The sequence below is a fragment of the Martes martes genome (assembly GCF_963455335.1).
Source record: "Martes martes genome assembly, chromosome: 1".
Lineage (NCBI taxonomy): Eukaryota > Metazoa > Chordata > Mammalia > Carnivora > Mustelidae > Martes > Martes martes.
In genome coordinates this window covers 71,688,238-71,699,309 of record NC_137888.1, presented here as the reverse complement: position 1 = coordinate 71,699,309, position 11,072 = coordinate 71,688,238, and the positions used below count along the sequence as shown (strand labels likewise).

General features: G+C 38.7%; 1 protein-coding gene across 2 annotated transcripts in view; it reads left to right on the top strand.

Moving 5' to 3' along the window:
* Window positions 1-999: 999 nt before the first annotated feature.
* Window positions 1,000-11,072, top strand: part of LOC308356486 (phospholipid scramblase 1-like) — a 28,189-nt gene continuing 18,116 nt past the window's right edge. Inside the window, exons 1-4 of one of the 2 annotated variants that reach the window (XM_080825506.1) lie at window positions 1,033-1,135; window positions 1,340-1,432; window positions 5,172-5,197; window positions 7,738-7,818. In XM_080825506.1, the coding sequence (XP_080681632.1) occupies window positions 5,185-5,197; window positions 7,738-7,818 (94 nt within the window). In that variant the 5' untranslated portion in view covers window positions 1,033-1,135; window positions 1,340-1,432; window positions 5,172-5,184. Of the gene's footprint in view, window positions 1,136-1,339; window positions 1,433-5,171; window positions 5,198-7,737; window positions 7,819-11,072 lie in introns of both variants that reach the window. The other variant, XM_080825505.1, reaches the window with a different exon arrangement.

The window sequence follows — 11,072 nt, the reverse complement described above, 5'->3', positions numbered from 1 at the left end:
CTTTATGGAAAGAAACACTATGTACAGGGTATATATATATTTGCATATATAATGATATTTATTGAGTGCTTACTCCATGGCAGGCATCACTCTAAACTTTTATATTTTAACTTTAATTTTATGAGATAGATACTACTAATATACCCTCATTTGACATATTAATAAAAGAGGCACAGGAATTTTAATTTGCAGTCACAGAGATGAGAAGGAATTCAAACCTAAGTGGCTGGTTTCCTTCTCCTCCCTTTTTACTTCTTTTCTCAGTTTCATTTTCTATTCTCCTCCCCTTCCACCCCCTCTTCCTTCCTCTCACATGTTTCTTCACTGTGGCCAGTGTCATAGAAAGAAAAGGGGAGGGGAGGTGCAAAAAGCACATTTTGCTTTTTCCGTATTCAGCTTTATTGGTTGGAAGATCCTGTATTACATTCATAAAAAAGATATTTTAAAGAAAAAAAAATCAATGACTCCTTCGGTTCGCTTTAACAAATATTTACTGAGCGTGTTTGCCAGTCCGGTGAGAAAAATTAAACATTCTAAGCACGTCTGGTCAGTTTGACTTTTAAAAGTTGTTAACAGCGTTTGGTGGAGAATGAGGGATAGGGAAAGACTGAAACAGAATGAGAAAGTGAGAATGACTGAGAAACAGGGAGACAAAGACTAAGAGAACTAAAGAGAAAAACCACCGTGAAGAAAAAGAAGCTTGACCCCGCCTCATTTGTACTCTGAACCACCACTGCTCTCAAGCCTTGAGAGCAATAGAAATCTAAGCGATGGAGGTTAAAGCCAGAAAAACGGAAGTTTCCGAGAATTTAGTGCCCACGACCCCACCTTGAGGGCGGCCACATCCCTGATGATGACTTTTAAGTTCCAGCTGGCGTCCACCTCCCAGTTCATTGTTGAGCTTCGTTCGCCAGGGAACTAACCTTGAAGTCTCTGTGGGGAACAAGAGAGGAGGCGGGGCAGCATCGCCGCGGCAGCCGGCGCCCGCAGCAATCACGCCCCCCAGCAGGCACGCGGGCGCTCGGGGACCGGGTAGGAATCAGGAAACGAAAGCGGGAGAGTTTCTCGGCACCGAGGTCGCTCGGAGGTTCCCGTACTTCTCCTGGTGGCGGCATCAGCGCAGCGGCAGCCACAGGTGGGCTCGCACCGAGCGCGGGAGACGCGCGGGTTCCCAGGCAGGGTGCGGGGCGCTGGGGGGCTGCTGGCGGGGGCCGGGGCACGAGGGCTAGCGGGCTGGGTTTGTGCTGGCTGGGTGAGTGGCGGTCGGGGTCCCGGAGGCCCCAGGGAACTACCCCGGAAGCAGAAGGGTGACTCGCGTGGGACCCCTCTGGCCCGTCAGATGTTTCCTGCCGAGACTTCCTTGCAGGCTCAGCGCCCGCTTAGTACTGTTCACCTCTCCGCCGCGCTGAAGAACCCGGCAAGAACCTGAGCAGTGGGTATCCGCCATTTACTGGGAGGGGAAGGGAACGGGTGGAATTAGAAGGGATGATTAATAGACCCTCTTAGCTGTCATTTAACACTAAGTATTAATTAGGTGTATGGATGGACCTCCCCCCAAACTGTGCTAGCCACTCTAGAACACCAGATGAATTGTAAAGAAAGCGGTGGTTTGCCGCTTAGAGGCTAAAACTTTTAGCTCTGGAGTCCACCTGTCTGATTGAATCCTCCCTCTACTACTTAATTTCTGTGGCCTCAGAATCAGTTTCTTCATCTTCATCCTTGTCTTTGAAATTGTGTAAAGATCCAAAAGGAGTTACAAGCGTTGGAGTGTGATATATATTAGTGTAAAGCTGTTTGAGTTGTGTCTAGCACTGCCCCAAGTACTCAGTAGGGTAGCTTTTAATATATTTAATAGTAAAATCCCTGCTTCTCCAAGATTATTATCTGATTCCCATGTGGTTTTATTTATACAGCTATTCCTGGAAGTCCTACAATGGCTACTTCCCAGTTTCAGGAACAGGAAGGCATTGTTTCTCCTAGTTTAGGAATGTGAGAAATATTAGTACAAGTGTCATTTAGTGGAATTGTCAAGGGATTCATGATTTCCTTTTTCATTGTTGAACTTTCTTAACCCCAGAACTTTCTCTTAATAGCATGCCCTAGAGTATGACAACTGTGAGGCTTTGAACACTGAATAGACACAAGGAATGAAGAATAAAGGAAAAGGGAAATGAGCAGATTTCTGCAGTTGGATAGAAAAGTGGCATGTAAAATAAGTGGCTGGATCAGAGACTAAGCATCCTTCACATTTGTAAGGGAGCTGTTCCTTATGACCAAAAGGAGTGAAATAATACTGTACATACCCTGTTCAGTCAACAAGCACCCGTTAAGTGCCTTGTCCTGTACAACACAGGCCATCTTCTGGCCTTTGAGAGCATAGAATTCAGGTAGAGAGATATTAAAGGCTACTAACTGTCCCCATACACTTCTCTATCCTAATGTCTGATGACCTCTTCCTCTCTTTCTTCTGTAATCCACAAAGCTTTCATTTCCTTAAGTGAGTAAAGTTCCTTCTAGCCACAGTACTTCTACTGTTCTCTGTCTATAATGCCTCACTTCCTCAAGCCCCACCCATGGCCTGGTTGATTTTAGATTTCCTTTGGGTCTGTCACTGTCTTTAGAGCAGTAACGTTTTGCTTAAATAATGCAGAACATATATCCACATCTTGGGACTCAGAAAAATGTTAACTGCTTTGTTCTTAAACAATTAAGAAGCAAATATGAATAAATAATTCAAATCTAGTTTATGCCTAGTTTATAAGCATAGTAGTCTTAGGATCTTCCAAATTAGGGATGCTTTCCTTGGATTCCAGATTGTACATTACTATTTTTTTAAAGCAATAAGATAGAAATTTCAGGACCCCAAGATATGGGTCAAGGATTTCACTGTAGTATGAGTTGTGGAGCCACATCTGATGTCACTTGCATTGTTTCTCTTCCCTGATGGAAGAGGTTTGTAATTTTCAAATAGCCCAGAGCAGCAGCGGGTCTTATGGTGTCTGATAGAATAATTTTACTAGAGATACACTTACATAACTATAGTATATGATGCACTAATCTCCTCAGAAGCTCTCATTTAACAGGATTAGGAAGAAGTGTGTAGTAATCAGATTATAATTTGAAGTTATATATTTGTCCTGAGGTGATTAAGGTTCCAGTGGTACAATATATATGACTTCCTTAGAAACTTGTTTTTCTTTTAGTACAGGATGAATATGATGTTCTTTTTATTGGAAGTTTTTCTAGGATTTGTTTCTTAGTAAGGGTAGTGGGGGCATTATTTAAAAGTTACTGTGTTAATTAATTAATTAATTAATTCACCCAGGACTCATCTTAGTCATTTGCAAAACTGAGTGACATTACCTCTTGTTAATAGACCCTTAAGTTTGAGAAAATCAAAAGCAAACAAGAGTGGACAGGGTGACATGGTGAGTATCATCCTTATTCCACAAGTTCTTTATTCTACCTGGCACACATACAGGTACAACTTGTCACTTAACATTTTGTACCTGAACTTATGACATACCACTTTTCATGCTTGAGATACTGTGTAATTGCAAAAATTCTAAAACCTACAGCATAGTGTGGACTCAGATTTTGTTCTGTAGTAGTTTTGCCATCAGGGACTCATTTTCACAAATCTGTAGTTTAAGACTCAAAATAGTGTAACCAAGTAGGAAAGAAGAACAAATACAGACAAATAAGTTCTGATTTAGAGTCTGTTATTTTCCTTTCCTTGGATCTCTGGATAGGAGGTTTTGCCTTATGTGTTAATTGTAATTAACAGGCAGAAAGGGGATTGGGCTTTTAAGTGGAGAGATCAGGGGGAATCAAGGAACTGGAAGGTAGAACTACTGAGTGCATTGTGTATTATTATTATTATTATTATTATTATTATTATTTTCTGTAGAAATAACCAAACACAAAATTTTGGTTATATTGTTGTGATGCTACAACTATGATAACCCCTGAGAGTGGGTTCTCTGGCTGAAAGTGTATCTTGAAACATAGAACAAAGGGTTAGGCCTTTTCAAATTTACTATTCAAGTTGGGCAGAAAGTATCCACAGAACTTGGAATCCAGAGATACTTGCAGTAGTGTAATCTGATAGCTAACCTGTCCTGGTGAAGCACGTTTAGAGCCCAACCCTAAGGCTGGGTGCTAGATCACACACTTCTTTTGTGTAGATTGGAAGGCTCCAGTTTTGGAGTTTAACTTGGATGCAATATGAGATCCTAAGATCACAGGGTTTTCCTTTTGGCTTTCTGCCTTATAAGACCCTCTCCCTGTCGCGGCCGGCGCGACAACACGACCAGTGTCAAGAGGGCAAGAGGATGGTGAAATGAAGACGAGACACAAAGAGATGGGGACAGGAGGGGCAAAGTGGATGATGTCCAAGCAGTGCCAATTTTATTCATGGCTGTGAGGCATTATATAGCTAACAGCAACAATCATAAGGAAGTATCTTTTTTTTAGCTGATTACTAAAGAATTTGCAACATACACATAAAACCCCTCAAGCTTCCCTATTATCTATTTCCCAAGCACTAATAGCAGACCCTCTGACGCCAGTGGTCTCTGTCTTCAGACAACTCCTTAACCAGATGCACTAACTTCAAAGTGGCTCAAGATCATAGTTTATGATCCATGCAAGCACAGTACAATCTTACAATGGTGTAGATTATGGCCCATTCAAGGACAGCACGACCCCACAATGATTTAATGACCAGGTCTGTTTTGCCCATTCCAGATAAGCACATGCAAGCAACCACGTCAGCGAGTCTTAGGATCCATAGCTCAGGCCCTTTCTCAAGCGCTACTCAACTTTTCCACCCACAGGGCTATCAGCCCCTGGGCTTCCAGGAGGCGCGAGTCGGGGCCTGGTTTGGTTTCTTGACTCTAGCCCAGTCCATGGCTGCCTACATCTCCCCACGAAGGTTTGTAGAAAATGTCCACCATTCTGGGGTGACCCACAACTTCTTAAGTTGTACTCAGAGCCACATCAGTGGGGAATGGGATCAAGACTAAAGGGTTCAAATGACCATTCTGGTAGACGAGATGAATAGATGAATATCTTATGTGTATGTTTAGTTTCAGAATATCTTGTTTCAACTGTCATATTTGACCTACGAATTTGTAAACAATGTAATAATATCAGGTCTTCTTTTTCAGAACTCTCTAAATCATGGAAAAACAAAGTAAGTAATTTAGGTGTTTACTTTCATTTTATAATGTTAAATCTGTTGTTAATATTTTCTTTGTCATAATGTTTTATAGAGTCTCTGAAAAGATATAATTTGCTTTGTTTTGTTTATGCTTTAGAACCCAGAGTCTAGTTCATTGTTTTGACATAGAGACAAAGTACACATATATCCACTACCACTAATTTTTCCTGTAAAAATATTAAAAAAAACCTTAGGTAAGCCTAAGGAATTTTAGTCTTACTGGGAAATATGTTATATAATTTACACTATCTTCCATCTAGATCAGTTTTTGCCTTTTTATGTGCATTTTATATGCATTAACATTATTCGATTCAAATTAACAGATAATAGATTTAATATGTCAGTCTATTGTAATAAAATCATATATATCCTTGCTCTATATTTCATAACAGACACATGTGGGCAGGTTTAAATAAATAACAATCATTTTGTTATGGCTTTTTACTATCAAGGAAATTCTAGGGGCACCTGGGTGGCTCAGTCAGTTAAACAGCCAACTCTGGATTTCAGCTCAGGTCATGATCTCAGGGTCATGGGATCAAGCCCCCCATGGGGGAAAGTATGAAAAACAAAATCCTGTTTTGTGAGAAGATTTATATTCTGTTTATTTTTGTTTAGCTACCAAAGAGTCGTATATCTTTAACCACAATGTCAACCTTGCTAGATATATTAAAAACTCTGTAGGACTAGAAACCTCAGCTTTCCTTCATGAAGTTTCTTCTCTTCTCTTAATGTTTGCTATATTAATTTAATTTTACTTACAAAACTCAAGGCTTTTTCAATGTAAATTGATACAGTATTACACTACCATATCTGCTGCAGCATTAGGATGCTTTAGATCATTTTAGGAGCATTGTTTTGGCCAAGGTCATAGTCACCTTTTAACTCTTCATCTTCATATATGTAATTGTGTGTGTGTTTAAGTGTGCATAATAGAAATAAAATGTATGTATGTATGTATATATGTAAATATATAGAGAAGTAAAAATGAAATTTCTTTATGATAACATGACAGCCCTATGATATCTATAAATTATTTTAAGTTCCATTTCCCAAATGCAGAAATCCATTCATCAATCATATTCCCTTTGGTCTACTTGACCTCTTGCCCATTTGCTTGTTTTCCCTTTATATAAATTTCTGCTCCTAGATATGTATATGTATTTACTGTTGTTCAAACAATGTTACCTATTAAGGGGTGCCAAAATGTGACATATCATTCAAGAGTAGATCTGTTAGTCACACTTGCAGTGTGTTTTCTTGAGATCTGGTAAGTGTGATCTCACTCAGGTTGGGAGTGGGGGCTGTGGGCAGGGCCTTGAGAGCTAGAGAACTAGGAGGTAGGCCAACCCTTGAAGCCAACAAACAAGGGAATGGTTGGGATGGAAAGACCTGTGGTATTTCAGAGATCTATAATAAATCGGGTTATGTTCCACTATCTGTTCAGGGAAAAGCCCTTATGGAAGTAGAGGATTCTTTGTTACCTGAATTTGCACAGTTTCCATGGACTCCATTCTACTGAAGTTATTATGAAGCCAATTGAATGGAGAAGGGTGGCTCACAATCCAGCTTTCCTACTGAAGCCATATGAGTTGAGTGGTCTTTGAAGGCCTATGGTAAAGAAGGATATAGGAAATATATCAGATTGAAAGTTTGACTTACTTTTTCTTCTGTATTAATGCCATGCCTTCATCACTTGGTTGGAAACTATTTTGGATTTATAGTTAGCAAGCCATAATGAAACATGGTATAAACGTAGGGTCCACTAGACCATTAGTTGCATGAAGACAGAGGCAGTATCGCCTCAGAGCTCAACTCAGAGGCCATACAGGAGGTGCTCAACAAATATTTCTTGTCTGATTGGGGTCACTACTAAATAAGTGACTAGAAAACACAAATATGAAGAATGATTAAAAATACTCAACATAGTTTAATATGTTAGTTTTTTGTAATTCAGTCAGTTATGATTTTCATAGGTCATAATCAGTCAAGTATTAGGAATTTCCTATGGTTCAGCCTTATTGCGGGAGTTGCAGAGTAAGCGTAAAAAGGATATTTAAACACTAAAATGTATGCATTATTTTACAGATTTAAAAAATAATTCTTGTAGCAGTAATTTACGTATCTTTGAAATCATCCATAATCTTTCCATTACGATCCCTACATCTTTCTTCACTGTCTGCATGTGGTTTTAAAACACTGTTTTCCTACTACTAATGGAATCAAAATATGGAAGTGAACATTCATCAGGCGTATTTGAGAACCAGAAATTCAGCCCCAGCAACTCAACCATCTTATTTTATCAAAAAAGGAATTTGTTTGAAACAGGATTCTACTGCAAATTAAGTCTGATAGCAATCATAGCTTGTTGTAGTTAATTGAAGAATTCACTTTATCAATTTTAGTACAGCACAGGATCATATAAATGAAAATTACCTAAGGACAATATATTTTTCTTTCTGACATATATTTTATTAAAGAAGGTATATGTTTTACCTCTCCCTAAATTATAGATGGGCAAATGAGGGCTCCTTATCCAGGAACAAATTTACCACCTGGACATCCCCCTGAATATCCTTCAGCAGCATTCCAAGGTAAGACACTTGTTTAAAGAATAAAAACCCCAGGGGCGCCTGGGTGGCTTAGTGGATTAAGCCTCTGCCTTCAGTTCAGGTCATGATCCCTGGGTCCTGGGATAGAGCCGGCATTGGGCTCTCTGCTCAGCAGGGAGCCTGCCTCCTCCTCCTCTCTCTGCCTACCTCTCTGCCTACTTGTGATCTCTGTCAAATAAATAAATAAAATCTTTAAAAAAAATAATAAAAACCCCATATTTTTCAATTACTGATACTCCCCAAAGCGTGTATGTACCTATGTGTTTATCTCTGTATGTATATTTTAGTAGTGTCTTTTACTAAAAGTGCAATAGTGAAATTGGCAGCCTCATTCTTGATTATTTTGCTTGACTATGTAGTATCATAAATATCATCAAAGTAATTTTTACTTATACAGGATAGTAAAGATATAGAGTCAATAAAAAATAGAGAGGTTACATTTAGCAAATAAAGTCTGCACATAAATTAAACCCCAAAATACACATTTTAAGTGAGAGATTTAATTGATTCTTCATTTGTTCTAAAAACTGTCATCATGTAATCACATTTAGGAGATTTATCCTTGGGTATTTTTGAGTCAGATATTAGTTGAGAGTAATTGTGTACAGTGAGGGTCACAGAAAAGAACTTAAAACTGGAAGCTGTAAGTAATAAAAATGTAGCTGCATGGGGATAATTCTCATTTTCATCTCATAACATATATGAAAGCTTTGCTTTTGTATACATCTTGAATCATGCTTTGCATCTAAGAAAAGCAGTTGAATATCACTCCATACTAGGGAGTACATTTTTCCCTTTGAACCAATAAATAAAAAACTTCAGAGATTCTCATTTAGACAAATACAGTTATCAAAATTATTAGAACTTTACTAAATGGCAATGATCATGGTGCACCCAAATTTGCAAGTAGTCTGACTACTACCATCTTGAGAGACCATCCTGGGGATTTAGGATCAAAAGGGATCATGTTTGGGCAGAAGTGTGTATCTATTTTGTTTTCTACTCTGAGCAAATAAATCTGCTTGGGAATTAAATGGCCTGTTTAATTGTCTAGCCAGAAATTTCCCAATAGGGCCTGGATCTCATCTAGATGTTTGCAGTTTTAAGAATGAGAGCTAGAAAATCTCTAAGATATAGTTCTCAAGAGTGCCTGCACTTAAGTTGTACATGGAAGTTCTTAAAAACACTCTACCAGTGAACTATCCCAGGAAAATTAAAGCAGAAGCTCAGGTAGTGGGGCCCAGGGTTAGTAATTTCTTTAATTCCCCAGGTAATTCTAATGTGCAGCCAGGGCTGAGAACCACTGCTCTAAATTCTTATATGGCGATTGTTTGAAGAATTATTAGCAAGCTGCAATATGTATCCAAGGCACTTGGAGAATGATTTAATCCACCCCACAGCTAATTAAAAGTAGGTGATACATAATTAAATTCAGTTATAATCAGACAAGAGTTTATAAGAAAAATAGCTTAGTTTTATTTCTCAAGTCCTAAGGCCACATATAGTGCAGGTCTTAATATGACAACGATGCTAACAGTAGTGATGGTTTAAAATTGAGAGCTCACTTTGTGTAATGTGGAGTAACTCATTTAATTCTCAACCTTATAAGGTTATTATTAATCACCCCCCTTATGCAGGTGGGGAAAAGACATAGAGAGGCTGTCTCAGGCTTCAAGTTCTGGCTTCTATACTTCATAGTTGTGTGGTGGTTCAAACAAGTTGTTAAACCTCTAAGCCTCAGTTCTTCTCTATAAACTGGGTCTAATATTTTCCAATTCAGTTTTGTTTGGAGATTGAATAAAAGTATATGTAAAACACCTAGTACAAAGATTTACAAATAATAAGTGATTTAATATTAGTTGACTGTTATACTAATAATATGTTAAATCAATTGCACTTCATACAAATGAAAATTTTACCCAAATTTCAGGTAATTCTGTATGCTTAATTCATTGATTTGGGAAATAATCAGCTATCCTCTCCAAGAGTCTTGAGAAGATTGAAGTAATGTTAATAATGTAACCTATTAACTCATGTATCCCCATTTGGTTTGCCTGTGGTCTGATCTTTGCACTGTAGCCAGTGATCTTTAAAAATGCTTATCTGTTCATATTACGGACTGTATTCAGTGTGTACATCATTGGCTTGTTGCTTTTTTTAAATTAACATTTAATGTATTATTAGCCCCAGGGTACAGGTTTGTAATCGTCAGGCCTACACACTTCACACACTCACCATATCATCTCCAGTGTCCATAACCCAACCACCTTCTCCCTTCCCCTGCCCCAACCCTCAGTTTGTTTTGTGAGATTAAGAGTCTCTTATGGTTTATCTCCCCCACATTGCCTTTCAAATTCCTCATATATGCAAGCTGGTGCTTGTTGTTGCTTTTATGATAGAGGCCAAAATGCTTAATTTGGTTCACTAGACCTGAGGGGCTCCCCTGCCTTCTCTTCGACTGTCTCTTAAGCCTGACTCTCTGATATTCAAGCCAATATTCCTTTTTACAGATGTGTTACTATCCCAGGGCTTCTCTGTGAAACCTTTTTCCCTGTGCCCCTGATCTACTCAACTCCTTTGTATCCTTTAGATCTCAGCTGAAAGGCAGTCCTCAGGGAAGATGTCCCACCTCCTTTCTTTTCTCTCTCCCCATCCCAACACTTTGTTTTGGCATATATAGTCATAAAGATTTGGTCCCTTCTTTCAAGGAGTTTGCCTTCGACTCTCGTTAATCAGTTGATCATACTGGTCTTACGGATCTCTAGAGTAAAGGATAAATATAAGGTTATCTTCCCCATTAGGCAATGAGGGCAGGGATTTCATCTGCATTTCTCATTTTAAATCCCAGTGCTCAGCATTCCTAAAAACTCTGTAAGATATAAATCAGATTATGGAACTCACTTGTCTGTTTAAAATCCTCAAAGGCCTGTCAGTCACACTTGGAATAAAATTGAATCTTCTTATGAATGGGCTCCCCAGATGAACTGCTCCTATTTCTTCACTGACAACAGATTCTATTCTTCCTCTTCTTTATGTTTCTCTCTTTCTCAAACATGCCAAATTCATTCTTAAAGTCTAAGATTTTTGCGTTTGGTTTTCCTCCCTCTTGAACCTTTCTCACCAGGTCTTTACACAAAGCTTTTCCTTTCTCATATTCTAGATCGCAACAGAGCTTTTTTTTTTTTTTTTCCTATCTAAAGTAACTGGTTGATACCTTTCCCTCTCCACCATGCATT